This window comes from Mercenaria mercenaria, chromosome 2, assembly GCF_021730395.1.
Source record: "Mercenaria mercenaria strain notata chromosome 2, MADL_Memer_1, whole genome shotgun sequence".
In the NCBI taxonomy this organism is placed as follows: domain Eukaryota; kingdom Metazoa; phylum Mollusca; class Bivalvia; order Venerida; family Veneridae; genus Mercenaria; species Mercenaria mercenaria.
Window position 1 is genome coordinate 74,940,767 of NC_069362.1, and position 19,280 is coordinate 74,960,046.

The 19,280-nt window shown below is 35.8% G+C and overlaps 1 protein-coding gene across 5 annotated transcripts in view; it reads left to right on the forward strand.

The window, feature by feature from the left end:
* LOC123564335 (CCR4-NOT transcription complex subunit 3-like) overlaps positions 1-16,376 on the forward strand; it is a 69,836-nt gene extending 53,460 nt beyond the window's left edge. For all 5 annotated transcript variants that reach the window (XM_045357837.2, XM_045357840.2, XM_045357839.2 and 2 more), the window contains 6 exons: positions 1,374-1,783; positions 4,295-4,412; positions 6,811-7,042; positions 9,174-9,306; positions 10,198-10,323; positions 11,629-16,376. In XM_045357837.2, the coding sequence (XP_045213772.1) occupies positions 1,374-1,783; positions 4,295-4,412; positions 6,811-7,042; positions 9,174-9,306; positions 10,198-10,323; positions 11,629-11,727 (1,118 nt within the window). In that variant the 3' untranslated portion in view covers positions 11,728-16,376. The remainder of the gene's footprint in view (positions 1-1,373; positions 1,784-4,294; positions 4,413-6,810; positions 7,043-9,173; positions 9,307-10,197; positions 10,324-11,628) is intronic.
* The last annotated feature ends 2,904 nt before the right edge of the window (positions 16,377-19,280 follow it).

Here is a 19,280-nt window from a genome sequence, read left to right on the forward strand (position 1 = left end):
AGAGGCAACATTTTCTGCCTAGTCTTTTTGAAAGTTTGTCAGATTGTCTTTCTGAAAGCTAGATCAGGTTTGAAGAAGGAAGGTCAATAAGCAATTCAGGGCTTTCATGGCCCCCATGTTCTACTTATCATATAACTGTTAAAAGTATGCACTAATAGTTGTATAATATATATGTAATTTCATTTTTTTTTTTTTTTTTTTTTTTTTTTTTTTTTTTCCAAAAATTCTTATAACTGCCGTAAATGCACAATTAGTAGATAATATTATCCTTTGACCTATTCAGTAGATAAGATTGCCAGTGTGTAGTAGAGGTGGATGCTAGGTAAAACTCCAGTCAATTACTTACATATAGAGCAACTGACATTTAAGCATTGTTATTACCATTAAGATACCTTTATAGTCTTTTATAGTCTCAATTTCAGATGTTAGGTACATAGTTAATAACCCTCTCTCTCTGTATAATTACCTGGCTTTCTGTGCACTGGATTAATTTGCATGTAGTTCAGCATTTTAACAGTCTTACAATAATACATGTATAGTTCCGGAAGGTTTAAATCAAATACTTCATTTTATGAGAAGACATAATACATATACAAATTAATGACATGTCATTATTCTATTTCCCAACATGTTTATAACATATAAATACTCTCTATCAGAGCTCTGTAAAAGTACAATTGTTTATAACAAGTATTCATAGTATTGTATGTATTTCTTACTTCCTGGTTAGTAGGGCACATGTTTTTTCAGATGGTTCAATCATCCCTATGCCACCTACATAATATAAAATACACAAACTGTATCAGGTGGAAAGAGAGCATGCAAAGGAATTATTTCATCCCTCATGAATAATAAAGTTCCTTAAAATATAGATTATTGATAATACTCTGTGATAAATAAACAGTTGGCGCAAAGATACTTGCTGAAGTCTGAAAAAAAAAATCATTTAAAACTATACTAATTTAGTCTGAACAGTCTAGAAAAACTAAAGCATGAGCTTCACAGCTGAAAGATGTAAATTGAGGGTCAGTGTGAAACAGAAGTGTCTCCTGTATTTCAAGCACTTTGTAATAGTTGGCATTAGCAGAACTGAAGTATTGACTTGAATGATATTGATTTATACTTTAGATGTTTTACAGATCTTGATATCTGTTCTGAACATTTTGTGATGTACATCTGAAGGCATGTCTTATATGCTTATTATGTTGTATGTTTATGTAGGGCATAAATAGTCCTCTTGTGAACAAATGTTTAATTAAATGTTAGTTATAGATGCCATTATGAAGATATGAATGATTGTTTATTAGTATTTTGTAGGTCTTTTAAATAATTTTATAGACCTGTGTTACTGGTAACTATATTTTGCATTTCAGATACTACAAAGAGCCAATCAAATTCATTAACAAATCATGTATCAGGACTTTCAAGCAGTGTGTCTAGCAGTGTGTTAGTGAACAGTATAACATCATCTATAAACAGTTCAGTGAACTCTGTCTCACCTAACAGTGTAGGAAATCCCTCCATCCCGCCTCATGGGGCGCTGCCATTGCTCAACAACGGGCTTGGCAAGGAATCGGTTTCGCCTCCGATGTTGTCATCTCCAGTATCGTCTAGTGCAGTAAACAGCAACAACAATAGTTTAATCACTTCATTATCATCATCGTTATCATCGACACTAACTTCATCTCAGGCAAACGCAATGAACAGTTTGAGTACGAGTAAAACAGAGATATTGCCAGGTGTTATGAATGGACCTTTAAATGCTGGAGGAGCATTACATAAGGTAGGCTTCTCTCTATAGTCAGCACAGTGTGTTTATTAGGTTCAATACTAATGGCCTGCATTTTTGATTGGATTTGGATTAAAGGACAGGTAATTAGCCAGCAGTTAATGTATAAGTGTGTTTGTAGGATGTGTTTTGAAAAAAGGTAAGTGTTGCTTTCTGTAGATGTTGTTATGCTGCTTCAGTGCTTACAGTAGCCTTTCATTGTTGGTATATGAAGTCTCTCTTTACGACAACTTTGCTCTGTGATTGGCTAATTGTTTAACAGGAATCTGATATGCACTGACTAACCTGTTGGCTCCATTTTATAGAAATCTTCCTATAGAAAATACGGACATTGCAATGTATATGAATTGTACTTGATGTTTAAAGCACTACTAGTTGTACCCCCAGATACAAAGTATGTGGGGGCTGTATTTGAGTCATACATGTCCATCTGTTGATCTGTCTGCTCATCGTGCCAACTCCGTATCTGCTTAACCGCTGGCAAGATTTTGATGAAACTAGCGTCAGTTGTTAACCTCATCAAGACAATGTGCAGAGTGTACAGTCTAAGATTAAGCTCTAAATTGACGTCAGAGGTCAAATGCTTAATCATATTGTCTTTACAGCTTGAAAGATTTTCATAAAACGGGCATCAGTTGTTTACAACCCAGATCACTAGGTGCAAGGTCAAGGTCACACGTTGAGGTTTAAAGTCAAATAGTGTTCATATTTTCTAAACTGCTTGGAAAGTTGTCAAAAAACTAACATCAGTTGTTTACCTCATCAAAACAACATGCAGAGTGCACAACCAGGGTCACTAGGTCCAGTAATCATGGTCATACTTCAAGGTCAAATAGCTTAACTTCTGTATCTGCATTGTCTAAACTGCTTGAAAAATTTCTGTAAAACTTTGGTCAGTTGTTTTTCTAAAGAAGACGACATGCAGAGCACATGACAGGTTAGTTCAAGGTAAAGGTCACAGAGGTTAAATATCAAATAGCTTAAATTATGGCCACTCCATGCTTTCTTAACTCTTAGTATTAATTTGGTAAAATTAGCAGTTATTAACCTCATCAACACAACATGCAGAATGGACCACCCAGGTCATTAGGTCCTAGGTCAAGGTCACAATTTCAGGACAAAGATCAAACAACTGGTCCATATCACCCTTACCATTGGCACCAGACCAGAAAGTTTTCCCTACAGTTAAGTATTCTATGAGAACTATGGTAAACAACTGGAAAATATGCTTGTCCATGTCAGTCATGTATTTTTACCTACAGTAAGAAATTCATCAAACGTGTACTATACGTATTTAATAATTGATAATTAACCTTCCATCTTGCACGAGTCACATCTTCTGAATGTTTCTTATTGCAGAGACACTGCATAGTTGATATATAAAAAACTTGGATAACCTTCCATTTTGACCTTTGGTTCAGATGACACGGCCATGTGCAAATGTAGGCAAAACATGAAGAGACTAAAACAGAATGTGCAGTATTCACAGTTATACAATAGAACTCAGAATGATAAATGAAGGATATTTTAGAAATGATTCTGAATGTGAAATCATGCACATTTATTTTGTTTATTTGACCTTAAAAGTTCACATTGCACATTCATGTTTTCTGTACACATTTTAGCTTACACATGTTGTTAAAACAATGCTTGACATACATATTCATATCAGCCAGTCAGAATATCTGATGTCATCTGGACAGGAAGGTCAATCGGGAAGGTTATCTAACTTTTTTTGTAACATTGACGAAAACATCAACTACACAGTGTCTGCTATAAGAAATATTGAGAACATGTGACTAGCGCAAGATAGAAGATAAGTTACCAGTTGTTCAATATGCATAGTACCCAAATGGAGAACTGTGTGTTTTAGGTGATAAATGCACAATTGAAATGGGCTAGTATATTTTTCCATTGTGTACCATGGTTCTCTTAGTATACCTATGGGTAGGGTACAAAGGCATTTCATTTCTGGTCTGATGCCAGTGTTCTTAATCACTGCCAGTATTTTCATAAAACCAAAGTCATTTGTTAAGCTCATCAAGATGACGAATAGCGTACAACTAGGTTCAAGGTCAAGGTCACTCTTGAAGGTCAGAGACCTCTATCACAATATTTAACTGTTCCTTTATCAAAGCGGCATCTTGGGGTATTAACCATCTTAGCTCTAGTATTGCAGCCCTCCGCTTAGCTCAGTAGGGATCGCGGGGTCACGAGTTCGATCCTCGGGCGGGGCGTATGTTCTCCGTGACGATTTAATAAAAGACATTGTGTCTGACATCATTCGTCCTCCACCTCTGATAATTCATGTGGGGAATTTGGCATTTACTTGCGGAGAACAGGTTTGTACTGGTACAGAATCCAGGAACACTGGTTAGGTTAACTGCCCGCCGTTACATGACTGAAATAATGTTGAAAAACGGCGTTAAACCCAAAACAAAAGCTCTAGTATGGTTGATTAAAGCACAAGATGCAAGGAGATGAGTGTGTATATTTTATATTCAGGATGTGTTGTCAGAAGAGATGTCATCCTTAAAATCTATTGCACAGCAGGCTGTGATGAATGCAGGTCTAGAAAACCAGATACCATCATCGACAGACACAACGTCATCTGACACAAAAGGTAAAATACACCATTTTGACTATGTTTAAACATGGTCTGTATGTTTAGTAAACTGGAGGTCATCGCATAATGTCATTTTTATGCCCCCCTGCCCCACCCCCTGTTGAAGACCTTGGAGGCAGACGGTGTTTGACCTGTTTGTCCATCAATCTTTCCTTAACACTTTCTTGTTTACATGACACCTCTCACAGTTTTCATTCAAATGAAATGAAACTTGGTGCACCTCATCAACATAAAGTGGACATGTGCATAATATTGAGACATTCATGTTCAATTATTAAACCCCCACAGAAGAAGATTAGGAAGGGGTAATCTTGGTACACAACGTACATTGTTATAAAATGCACCATTAAAAATCACTTAAGTTTCTTGTGCCTTAGTATTCCTACTCACAAGTCCCCCACCAACCGACTGCAGCATTTCATTGCCCCTGCGATACACACACCTAGAAAACAAATTTCTCTCAATTTTACTTCTCTGTCTACAATTTAGGTGTATATTGCCCTACTTCAGCTCTTGTTTAGCTTTTAAGATCGTTGAATGTTCGTTGTCAGTGAGTCGTCCACAATTTTAAAGAATATCGCCTTCTAAAACACAAACCCAATTTTAACAAAACTTCACAGGAATGTTCCTTGGGTGGTCCCCTTTCAAATGCCTTCAAATCTAGGTCATCCATGCAGAATTCTGGTTGCCATGGCAATGAAAAGAGGGGAAAAACATGTCTTCTCAGTAATTGATGGTCCAGTGTTGAAATAGTTTCACAGCAATGTTCCTTGGGCGACCCTCTTCCAAATTCATTCAAATCATAAAGTTTCATTAAAAAAACATTGCTTGGGGGCAGGGCTAGTTAACCTTATAAGACACAGTGGAAAACTTTGAAAATCTCCTCTGAAATGGCATGTCTGATTTCAAAATGATTTAACAGCAATGTTCCTTGGGTGACCTTCCACCAAATTACTTCAAAATAGTTTTCCCTGTATGACTATAAAGAAAGCTTTGAAAATCACCTCGTCCAAAAAGGCTGGCTTGATTTCAGAAGAATTTGACAGCAATCACTATCAGTTTCTTTCAGATCATTTTTTTTTTTGCTTAAAAACATCGCTGCCGGTGAGGGGGGTGGGGGGGGGGGGTTCCTACATGACTATATGGAAAACATCAAAAATCTCCTGAAACTGTTGGTCTGATTTCAAAATAATTTCTGAATAATTCTGATTTCAGTATAAATTGACAGCAATTTTCCTTTGGTGAACCACTAACAAATTCCTTCAAATCATTCTGTTTCGTTAAAGAATGTGGCCACCAGGGGCGGGGCAAGTTTTCCTTGTATGGCCGTGATATTTTGGGATCTATTTAATTATGGGCAAATATCTATAAAAAAGCATGTAGTGTTTAAAGCTGTCAAGATGAGTCCAGCAAAAAAATCAAGCAAACATCAGGGTAGAATTTTCTAATTACCATTATGTTGTTTAGTTTCTTTTTACTAAACTCTGACATTACATTCAGGCTTTTAATTTCTTAGCAAAATTGCCAAGACCAGTACCATTATAAAGATAAAAATTCACCTGTCCTAAAAAAAGTAATGGACTTCATAACTTAGTTGCATCAAGCATTTTTTTATTTTATTCATAATTAAAGGTCCATAATGCTTTAAATTATGTCTCCCACCACACAGTGGTGTGTTTACTCCAGTCTGTGTCTGTCACAAAGCTTGTCCGCACTCTTAAGTCAAACATTTCTCATCCCATATTCACCAGACTTGAACAAAATGTGTTTGCCAATAAGTGCTCGGCCAGATTCGATAACTAGCCAAATTGGCCCAGGCACTTAGGAATTATGGCCCTTGAATAACCAAAAAACGCTCAGATTTCTTGCGCATTTTTGACCACAAAACGGCACCTATACTACTTAGTAGTATAGGAGTCCTTTTTGTGTCAAAAAAGCGCACGCACATGTGCTCTAAGTAAACAGTATATAAAGTCTGACTTACTATTTAGATGATTAGGCAGTTGTGGGAGACAAGCTCTTTTCTCAAAAGCACCTCTAGTTTTTATCTGAAAAACAGATGAAACAGTTTTCCAAATAGATGTTATGCGTAATTTCATGGTTAGACAAGCACTACTTTTAATATTGCACATTAACTGTTACAGTTAGATCCCCAAAGGGAGATAATAAAAAAACAATGAAACATTCTAGTACACGGAGCAATATTCAAACCTGTGACAAATGTTAAAGAAAATAATTATCAGAAATAGGATTTAACAAGAAATTAATGTATTTTATGTTCATAACAGAGCAGCCACATTTTAAACAAAGACATTATGAGCCTTTAACAGTTGGAAGAAACAATGCATAAAGTATGTTATGAATTGCTTGTTAGAGAAATGTTTTTTTCTTGTAGTGCCATTCAACAGTACAGTGTCACAGTTGTCACCTCAACCGAGTCCCGGTTCTCAGGACGGAAGTATAACAAATCAACAGGTTCCACAAACCACGACAATACACCTCAATCGGTTATTAGGAGTGGCACCACTGGGGCCCGTTCCTCTAGTAAAAGAACATTTATACCAGCTTACCATGGGAGAGGCAGCATTCCATCATCTGCCTCATCCGTCAGATTCTGAAAGATTACGGTAATTTTGTATACTTGATTGAAGTGTTTTTATTAGCTCACCTGTCACAAAGTGACAAGGTGAGCTTTTGTGATCGCGCGGTGTCCGTCGTCCGTCCGTGCGTGCGTGCGTCCGTAAACTTTTGCTTGTGACCACTCTAGAGGTCACATTTTTCATGGGATCTTTATGAAAGTTGGTCAGAATGTTCACCTTGATGATATCTAGGTCAAGTTCGAAACTGGGTCATGTGCCATCAAAAACTAGGTCAGTAGGTCTAAAAATAGAAAAACCTTGTGACCTCTCTAGAGGCCATAATTTTCAATGGATCTTCATGAAAATTGGTCAGAATGTTCATCTTGATGATATCTAGGTCAAGTTCGAAACTGGGTCACGTGCGGTCAAAAACTAGGTCAGTAGGTCTAAAAATAGAAAAACCTTGTGACCTCTCTAGAGGCCATATAATTCACAAGATCTTCATGAAAGTTGGCCAGAACGTTCACCTTGATGATATCTAGGTCAAGTTCGAAAGTGGGTCACGTGCCGTCAAAAACTAGGTCAATAGGTCAAATAATAGAAAAGCCTTGTGACCTCTCTAAAGGCCATATTTTTCATGAGATCTGTATGAAAGTTGGTCTGAATGTTCATCTTGATGATATCTAGGTCAAGTTCAAAAATGGGTCACGTGCGGTCAAAAACTAGGTCAGTAGGTCTAAAAATAGAAAAACCTTGTGACCTCTCTAGAGGCCATATATTTCATGAAATCTTCATGAAAATTTGTCAGAATGTTCACTTTTATGATATCTAAGTCAAGTTCGAAAGTGGGTCACGTGCCTTCAAAAACTAGGTCAGTAGGTCAAATAATAGAAAAACCTTGTGACCTCTCTAAAGGCCATATTTTTCAATGGATCTTCATGAATGTTGGTCTGAATGTTCATCTTGATGATATCTAGGTCAAGTTTGAAACTGGGTCAACTGCGATCAAAAACTAGGTCAGTAGGTCTTGAAATAGAAAAACCTTGTGACCTCTCTAGAGGCCATACCCTTGAATGGATCTTCATGAAAATTGGTCAGAATGTTCACCTTGATGATATCTAGGTCAAGTTTGAAACTGGGTCATGTGCCTGAAAAAACTAGGTCAATAGGTCAAATAATAGAAAAACCTTGTGACCTCTCTAAAGACCATATTTTTCAATGGATCTTCATGAAAATTGGTCAAATTTTTATCTTGATAATATCTAGGTCAAGTTCAAAACTGGGTCACATGAGCTCAAAAACTAGGTCATTATGTCAAATAATAGAAAAAACGACGTCATACTCAAAACTGGATCATGTGGGAAGAGGTGAGCGATTCAGGACCATCATGGTCCTCTTGTTAAAGAAATGATTTACAGCAAAACCTTGTTTTAACATTATTTATACACGATGGGCGATTATACGTCGTGCGTAATAATTTCATGAGAGAGAAGCCAGAGTGCAATTATTTCGTACAACATATAACAGCCAGAGTGTATAAATAAGTGTTCGGACACGGTTTTGCCATAAATTATTTTGATTCTATTATTTCTTTTATTGTAAAACTTAGATCAAATATGATAGAACTGTTTCTTAGCTCATGTATGGTGCCAAATGGCAGGTTGTCACACTCCATTGTTAATACACGCCAGTACCGGAAATGGTAATATTTCTTGCTGAGTAGTTCTATTAGGGTGCATATGATGGCGAACTATTCTGCACAGCAAATAACCCACTCAGTGTGTGTGTGAGTGTAAATTAATCAAGACAGTTGTGCTTTGTGACATTTTGTTTTATTTTAAACATGTTTTTAAGGAAAATATTTGATCAGATTTGAATGGACTCTTTCTTGATGAGTACATGGTGCTAAATATCATGTCAGCATGATGTCAGCATGATACGGTTGTGACGATTTAAGCATTGCTAGCCATATTAGAATACACAGTATATTATTATTAGTCAGTAGTAGTCCTCATTAGGTTAAGAATATACCAGTGTTCAGATGCAAAATGTTATGCATTTAACCTTTGGCACTGCTTTTATAGAAGAACAAACAAATGTTGCAGATCTTGAGTAAGAGACCAAATTAGTTTGTACAGAAACATGTACTGTTGAATTATGTGTGATGTTTATATTTCAGGCACTACTTGCCTCGGAACCCGTGTCCCACACCACCGTATTATCCTCAGTTACCTCCACCACATGCAGATTCAGTAGAATTCTTTCAAAGATTATCCACTGAAACTCTGTTTTTTATCTTTTATTATATGGAGGTAAGTCTTTCAGTTATTGTTGTAATATCCAAGTTTTGTTACTGATTAAAGAAATAATAGTGTCATCATAACCTTAATGTAACTATAAATCTCTTGCAAATTGAAAGAGGTATTCAAAAGGATTGCTCAAAAGGATTGCTGAAAATAGTTCTTTATGTTGGGAATAACTATATGCCAGGAAAGAGTCGCCTAGTATAAATCTTATGACTTCCTTACACATCCAGACAAAAGATTATTTAGTAAATTAATTGTTAGCTAGACTAAGAAGTATATGGAGTTATTCTACTCGGCCCAGAGTCAGGGGTCCGTTCCACATCAACACCTTGGTTAAAGTTTTGATGTACTTTCATTTTATAAATAAACTTTATCTCTGTTATTACTTGAATGATTTCCTCTAAACTTAAAATAGTTATTCGTCTTCAACACCACCATCATTTGACACAAGGGCCATAACTCTTGCACTAATATTTTATGAATTATTCCCCATTTATTGCAATTTCAGGTTAAAGTTTTGGTGCTCTTTCACTCTACCTCTGTTTGTACTAAAACTTAAAATAGTTGTCCGTATCACTTCAAACCTTTAGTCAAAACATCATTCATGTGGAGATGGTCTGTGCTGAAACTTGGCAATTTAAAAGATGTCTGCATTTGATGCTTGTCCTTAAAAACTCCTTGCAAATGACTAAACCCCTAAAAAACATGAAAAGGGACTTGGATACAGAAAAAAAAACAAATGTAAGTTGAAGAAAACATGTAATTTCTTCTCTTAACGATCCTGGTATTTAGCAGTTAAACTAGTAATATATGACCTCATTTTACAGCAGTTAACACGTGAAATTTCTAATACCATTTTTGGAAAAAGTTGGTAACTTTTGTCTGATGCATTTTTAGGGTACCAAGGCTCAATATTTGGCAGCAAAAGCATTGAAAAAACAGTCATGGCGTTTTCATACTAAATATATGATGTGGTTTCAACGACACGAAGAACCAAAGACAATAAATGAAGATTATGAACAGGTATGCTGGGTTTCAAGCAATTCATCCTTCTGTTTCACTTACGGAACTATATCACAATGTTTGTAACATTTAATTGAGTAACAGACTGAAAATAGTTCAGGCCTGACTGGGAATCGAACCTGGGACCTCTTACACCTAAGGTGGACACTCTACCGTGACGCTATAAAGGCTAGCTCAATAGCAAGGAAGTAGAAGTGCACCCTTATACTCTACCCTACTACATACACCCTCTCCATTTTAGAATTTGTCCTGGAATTCCAGGAGTTTGAACCTATGTGGGACGTTCCAAGGTGTCCATTCCCATGAGTTATTTACGTTGAGCACCAAATGTTCCAGACTGAAAATACTTCAGGCCTGACCAGGAATCGACCCTGGAACCTCGCACACCTAAGGCGGACACTCTACCACGTCGCTATAAAAGCTAGCTCGATAGCAAGGATATACAAGTGCAGCCTTATGCTCTACCCTACTACAATTGCTTGTTGAAATTGTGAAGAATTATACCTGATATTTTTAAAAGCGGTTTATGCAAGAATCCACAGATATTTCAAATGTTTAGAATTGTGAAGCACCTTAGTTTGTTAAATTATGAGAATAAACAACACAATGAAGTATCATATGTATATAAATTTCATTTTTGAAATTGTCAAGTTTTTTTAATTGTAGAGCTGTTGCACTTGCCTTTAGTATGTAAGCTGATGTCTCAGTTTCCACTAGTGGAATGAATTGAATGGATTGTACTTGTTTTATGTCTACTTCTTCATTATTTTAATTTTATAATGACAAGACTTTGGAGAGTTGAGCCTTGCTGTCCTCCCAACAAGTTGTGTCTCTGGTGGGATACATATTGATTTACTTCTGTCTGTCTGCCTGTGTGTGTCCATCCGTCCGTCTGTCACAAATCTTGTCCACACTCTAAGTCGAACATTTCTCATCCGATCTTCACCAAACTTGAACAAAATGTGTTTGCCAATAAGTCCCCGGCCAGGTTTGATAACTAGCCAAATCGGCCCAGGCACTTCAGAATAATGGCCCTTAAATTACCGAAAAATGCTCGGGTCTTGGGGCACATAAATGACTCAACTAATCATTAGTAGTATAGGAGGTCATTTATGCCCCAAAACCTAATTATGTCAGATGATTAGGCAGTTGAGGTCTTGGGGCATGGTTGACTCATATACTACTATTCAGATGATTAGGCAGTTGTAGGAGACATGTGCTTTTCTCAAAAGCAGCTCTAGTTTTATTAAAATTTTGAGGTGCATACTTACTTGAATTGATTGAAATGTTTTTATTCTTTTTCAGGGCACATATATTTATTTTGACTACGAGAAATGGGGCCAAAGGAAAAAGGAAGGATTTACATTTGAATACCGGTATTTGGAAGATCGGGACTTGAACTGACTAAAAAAAGATCTAGCCAGCACTATAAGTGCTGACCTACAAAAATAAATAGTGTTATCACTGCTGGGTGACACTTGGTGTGATTGACGGCAGGGAGACATGGTTACCATAGTGATCTACACACACCTGCATTCTGATCGTGCTCACATTTGTTCTGTTGTCATGGGAAATATCCATCCCAACCAATCAGTGTGCTTGACATAATACTGTGATCTGAGTTGTGAAAAAGCTTGAATTCTTGACCTTTTTAATTAATTATGGCTAGAATTGAAGCCTTTACAAAACCATGGTGTTCTGTGTAAGGTTTATTTTAACTTCTGTGGATTTTAAATATTAGGAACAATTTGGCAACAGGGAACTTCCAGCACAAGTAAATCATGGTAATTGGGCACTGGTTACAATCATGTCATCAACGTTGACTTGATGCTCCATTTTGTGAATGCACAGTTTGTGCAGTTTGTAATGAACATTGAATCTCAAGTGCCTTGCTCATATTTACACTGTTGGAAAAACTGAGCAAGAATCTGTTGCTCCGTTAGATAAACTGGTAACAACAAATCAGAAATACTCTAGATCTTATTTTATTTGACACTCTGTTTCTCAACACAAAAGATTGCCAAAAAGTTCACGAGAAACATTTTTATCATTATTCAAAAGCTGTCAATGCACTTGTTATTTCATAAATGCCCATTGTGTTGGTCACATTGTACATTGTGGCTAGTCTTATATACACCAGAGCTACTTTTGCCATAAAGGATTAAATTGTGTGAATTTGTGTTTTCGGGAAAGAGCTATAAACTACTGACAGTAAATACCCTGTTAACTCAGTTTTTATAAACAAGTAGGTTATGATTTATTTGTGCTAAACTGGAAAGCATTTATTCATACGATGTAGTGCCTTGATTGGCATGATCTCAGTAAAGGAAACTCTGGTCAAAGACAACTCATCTACTAACAGTATTTTATACAGTGTTGAAGTGTGACGGATAATTGTGTGCTGATATATGAAGGTTTATGCTTGACATGACATATATAGAGACAGCTTCCGTGACCAAGGAGGAACTTCTAGGACGTGAAGTCACTTTATAGTGCTGCCACAACATAAACTGTCTTCATATATATATCTGATACATATTTTAGCAGTACTTAGCTACAAAATCTAGTCCTGCTGTCTATTCTCTACTCTCTTTTTTTTTTTATCCCTACCCACCTGTTCATTTGTTCTGTTCACATGTAATGTCTGGTTAGAGATTGTGATAGGGTAAAACTTGCTCTTGTAAAGTAACTTGTTAAGTTTTTCAGCAATATTTTTGTTGCTGATTAAGGTTATGCAGCACATGTGTTTAAATGTAATCAGGCAGGACCAAAGAATAGTTTCTACAACACATCTGTAGTGCTTGTATTTCACAATTACATTTTGATCATGGTTTTTAGTCATTCACAGCTTTTATACTGACCATCACCTCGGAGCAAGAACTTGATAAGAGCTTAATATCAATGCAGTTACTCACTTTTTGTGCTAAGGTGATGACTTGTTACATCTACCTTAACTTTGGTCAAAACAGTCATTCTTTTAATATTTTGTTTATTTAATTCAAATTGTTTGGTTCTCTCAAAATATTATTCCTTTTAGTTATGTGCCTATTAGCTAGAAAAGGCTAGAGAAAAAAAGATCTAGGAGAACATCACAGACTGTAAAGATTTATATGTGAGATTGAAGAACATCAGGATGTCGGAATGGGATTGGGAACATTTATTTTGTATTGTGTTTAAGAGAACAAAAAATGTTATCAAGTATGGTGCTGCTTATTCAGTGAAACATAGATTTACCAAAATTTTGTAATATTGAAGATATGAAAGTAAAATTTGTAGAATATTGAACAACAAAAAAGTGATGGAAAAATTGCTTTTCTATAAAACCTGATATTCAGATATTTCCAGTTATTTTTCATTTGAAAATGCATTTTTATTCCAAGTGCAATAAGCATTGCTATAAACGCCCATCAACACATCTTAATCACAAGAATAACTGGGAAATATCTGGATGTTGTGTTCCTAGAAAAAGTAATACAACTATTCATTTGTAAGTGCTACATAAAACTGAATCACAGGAGTTGAAATTTCAAATGTTTATAGCTTTGGGATGGCATTATATGTTAATATGTTAACAGTGCTGAAAAATTATATCAACTTGTTACAGTGTGCTAGTTTTTGTTTCTCAAATGTTGACGTATTGTGTCAGTGAAGGACTCGGCTATGCAATTTGTGCTGTGATGGTATTGTAGTAAGTAAAGGCAAACTATCTCCTTGAATACAAGCTCTATCACATTCATTACAATGCATAGGTATTGTCCTAAAACAAGATTTTCCAGGGTATGCTGCAGCTTGCAGTCCAAGTCAAAACTTTCATGACATATGTAATCTTTTTTTATTTAATACATGACCTAGTATTGTGGAAACAAGTTTTATTTTGTTTCTATCTAGGTATAGTAACCTCTTCATAAGCTTTTTTTAACGCCAAAAACCCTTAGTTTGTATTTGGAAACCCTTTCAGAAATGAAAGAACAGAATATGTGTTAAAAGACTTGAATTAGGGAAGTATTTCATAAAGAATATACCCATAATTAGGGAAGTATTTCATAAAGAATATACCCATACCAAAACAATACAATTTTATTTATATTACTAGGATTACTTCCTGAGATTAGTAATGAAATTAGATTTGGTTAATGCTGAAAATACAAAAAAAGAAGATCAAAAATAGTAGTTGATATATGTTACTGAGGTCAAAATTTGGTGGGGGGGAGCATTATGACTTCAAAAATAAAAAAAAAATGTTTGGCATGTGTAATTTATTTTTGAATGATTTACTGCACCAATGACTCAATTTTGCTGTTTGGTATGTAAATTGCTTTGGATGGGAGAATTGGTCAAGCTTCTTTTTTAACATTATATACTGTTACACATATGCTGCTAGTTCATTGAAATAAGTATTGAATTGATATTTCTTCAACTGGTTTAAGAGAAGGCATAGAAAAACATGGTTCTTGGAGGTAATTGTGTGAGTGGGTATTATTGGTGCTCAACATTTAGAACTAGAAGTGTTATATGATAATATGGAAGGGTGTACTTTGTACATTTTTAGATTTTATATATATAACACCTACCTGTATTATTGTATAAACCAAGGTTCTTTGGTTAGAGATTAACGAATGATTGGTGAAGATCTGATTTTCTGTTTTTATCTTGCCCCTGTTGTTCAAATATAATTGATACTGGAGCAAAAGACCTGTATAAATTCCACTTAATGAATTGAAATATCAGTGCATTGTTAGTACTGAAAAGAATTATCACCAAGAACAGTAAAAATATAATTTTTGTTTTCAATTTCCCATTCTAGAATTATACACATCTTTCTGTGAAAGATTGTTTAGTTACTGTTGATGGAAGATTAGAAGTTTTAAGGTACTTTTGCTGTTAACATTATATCAACAATTAGCTGTATATGAGGGATAATCAACACTGTATAACAAATATGGCCTTTATGAACATGTGATTTGATACAATGTGCAATAATGCAAATTATCAATGTTTTGATAGATTTTGTACAGATGTAGAGTATTTGTATAATGATATAATTGCAAACTATTTGAATTGTAAAAACAATGAGTGCTTTACTGTTAAAAATGGTACTGATATTTAAATGAGCATTTCAAGGCTTCCATATTATAGTTGAAACATTCCAAGATGTGACAACCAGTTACACAAGAGCTTCTATGTTTACAATTGGTTGCTTTTATTCAATGCTTCCTGAATGGTTTGGAGTATTTATGTCACGGCTTGAGATACTGTCAAATACTTATTTTTATCAGTTAGAAAGTGCTGTCCTGTAAAGATACGAAATATTAACATCATATGAAATGTTTTTGTAAACTCACTAGGTTTTTAATTATTCCTTAAACGTTTTATCACACCAATTTAATTTTTATCCTTTTTGTAAAATACACAAAAAATGACAATATAGATTTTTTTTAATTCAATTTTCAGACAAACAAAACGGTCCCTGGATTTTTTTATAATACTCTGTCAGACTTCATTATATTTTTCAAACTTCACATTATCTGAACATTTTTAAACAAAATGTCTTTTTCACAGAAAGTTTTCTTTTGTATTAAGCTTACAACATAATAATGGAGCATTCAGCCATAACGTTGGACATGTGTGAAGTAGATCACATTTCAGGGGAAATCAATCTTGTTCTCTCTTGTCATTGTTATAGTTGTGATAATACTTTGTAAGACATTTTGGAGCTTATGTATGGAACTAAGGGGGGCAACACTTGCATGATCACAAATTTGCTGGTCATGGAAAGAGTTGTGTTTCCTTGTTCTGCTAGCTCAACTGAAACTGTTGGTTTTTAGTCTATACAGATTGTATTAGATGATTGTGTATGCGATTGTGACTGTCCTATTTTTGTACAGCATAACTTGTGATACCCGGGTGTTCGCCTCTGGCATGGGGGGAGAGCTGAGGTAGACTGCTCTGCCATTACGCTGATTACCTTGTACATATATGACTGGGGGCCAAAGCACAAGGGTGATCAGACAATGCTGCAAACAAAGACAAAAATAAAAAAAATGATTTGTCAATACTGTAGTTCTCTTTTCTCTAATGACTTCAAACATTCTATTTGATACATATAGGCAGTGGCATGCCTAATCTGTTTTCGGTATAGTTTTATCCTGAAAATTGTCCATTGATGCCAAGGTGACTTCTTTGATATAGCTTATGAAAGAAGGAAGGGCAAGTACTTGCACCTAGCAGAATGGTCACAAAATTGGGATGGCAAACTTAAGGCTTCCCTGTAGAAGAAGGCTTCAGAGGGTTTCCAATCCAGTCAGATGGGATTTTGTCAGATGCAGCCCTAGTCCAAAGATATAGGGTCCAGGCTGTAGGTAAAGCCACGGATTTTATGTTGAAATAAACCAGAATGGCAACCACCTGATTATCATACTGCTCCATCATCCTAAGTATTTCAGGATAATTGACATCTGGTTGACGATATCTGTTTTAAAGAGCAACCATGTTGTTCCTTCTGGGCTTGTTTATCTTTCAGTGAAGTCTGGATGATAACCAAGAGTTTGGCAACTTTTGAAGCATAGCTGACATACCTCTAGAAAAGACAATATTAATTATTGGGTTAGGTTAGTGACCCTTTGTGGAAATATGTGGTCAGTATGATACATCTCCCATTTATCATACGTACCGCGCACATTTCCACGGAGGGTCGCTAACAAATCGAGTAATTGATTTGTTTTATCGACCACATTTTCAGTCCAAACACACAACTTGAAAAACTACTTACCCTACACAGTAATATATGGAACGCCTTATGACCACCTACCAGTGAGAATGTTGGAATCCTGGAGGCAAGGTGTAGGGTGGACTGACAAGCAATCGTCCAAATTCCATGAGGAGACTACCTTGGTATATTGACAACAAATAACAAATGAAAGGCAATAAACCGAGGGATTTCCGAGAGGTAGTAGGATGGATGATGGATAACTTGAAAATGAGCTGGAACGCATAATGACTTGAATGCATAACAACCAGTGTTTGGTTATTAATAAGTTTAGAAAATCTATCAACAGTCGAGCGTTTACCAAAAGCAACGCACAAGTTTACCTGATGAGACTGGAGAAAAGTTTGTTGTTTTCCTTTAGTACTAGTATATAGAGACCGTACCATAGCTCTTCGCATACTTTGATTTTTCAAACTTAAGTGATTTTTACAAGTGCACCGGTTACGATAAAAATGTAAACAACGGACTCTGTCTATGAAACTTTGAAATGAATGAATGACAGTCGATCTTAGTCATAATACTGATTGACAGTGAATGCTAATGACTCCATGTGTTGCAGAAAGGTATTTAGTTTGTAACTGTAATTTCCCATCAATTGAAATCCTCTCAAAACTGGTAAAATAATTACTTATATTTGGACGAAACTCGCCGGCTTTGCCGTTCGACAGCTTCAAAAAGGGCAAATATAAAAGATTCAGTGTAAGTAATATTTCACTGGTACTACCAGTTAGTAAGTTCATACTCTGAACAACACGTCAGAGAAATTTGGGCAGATTTGACCGATTATGACGTTGGCAGCATTAGATTATATTTTTTCTTTACACAAAAATTGCCGTTATGTAACAAAGCGAATACGCCGATAATCCGGAGTTCACCGATTATTGTTCCAGTTCACACAATGTAATACAGCAATTAAACTGCATTGCTATTAGCTACTGCTGTTATAGGGAAGTGGTAGAGTGTCTGCCTTAGGTGTGAGAGGTCCTGGGTTCGAGTCCCAGTTAGAGCTTAACTATTTAGATTCTGCTAAAGCATAGTTTTGCTGTTAATAGACTGTTCCAGATGTTCTAAATTTTCAGCACACAGTATCATGGATCATTATTTAGCAACCCAGATCAAAATTGAATGTTAAATCAAATTCACCTAATTAGAAAATATTGACTATATTATGTCCCTTTGATGTTTATGCTCTCCATGTTCAAGAAGAGTTACATTTTCTTGATCACAAAATTTTCGTTATCATGAAAATATTAAATGCTCATAACTCCGAACTTCTGGTTAAAATATTGTCTATATTTCTGTTTTTGAGAAACATATGGACATTTGTCTTCGTTTCAAAGCTTTTTAACTTCAAACCTATGGTTTGAAAAAGTTTGGTACTATCTCTATAGTATAGTTTTGGCTCCTGTCTTTTCACAGTCTACTTGCCATTCATCAAGAAGCTGAAGAAGTCTCCAGCTTTAAAGGCATACGCTAGTCTCTGTATTATGAGATGGGCTAATAGCATTTCTCCAAACTTATGATATTGAAGGAAGAAACAAAGATATGCAATAAAAGTCATAGGTCACCAGTATTGAAAAAGAGTTATCTGCCCTTGAAAACAGCATTTTTTTTCGGGGGGAAATGTCATTATCAAGGGTAGATAACTCTTTATACCTCCATAGGGACGTATTATGTTATGATGCCGGTGTCCAATCCGCCCGTAAGCAAATTCGTGTCCGCTTTCGAAGAAACTGAAAAATGTTCACCACATCAAGACGACGTGCAGAGCGCATGTTCTGGATGGCGCTTCAAAGTCATACTTGGGGTCAAAGGTCATAACTTCGGGCGTAAATGACCGCTATTGATTTTGGGCCTGAACATGGAAAACCATTTCTGATCAATAACTTGAGAACCACTTGACCCAGAGTGTTGAAACTACTTAGGATGATTGGACACGCAGAGTAGATGAGCCCTATTGATTTTGGGGTCACTCTGTTAAAGGTCAAGGTCTCTGGGGCCTGAACATGGAAAACCATTTCCGATCATAAACTTGAGAACCACTTGACTCAGAATGTTAAAACTTCATAGGATGATTGGACATGCAGAGTGAATTACCCCTATTGATCTTGGGGTCACTGTTAAAGGTCAAGGTCACAGTGGACAGAACATGGAAATTCATTTCTGGTCAATAACTTGAGAACCATTTGAC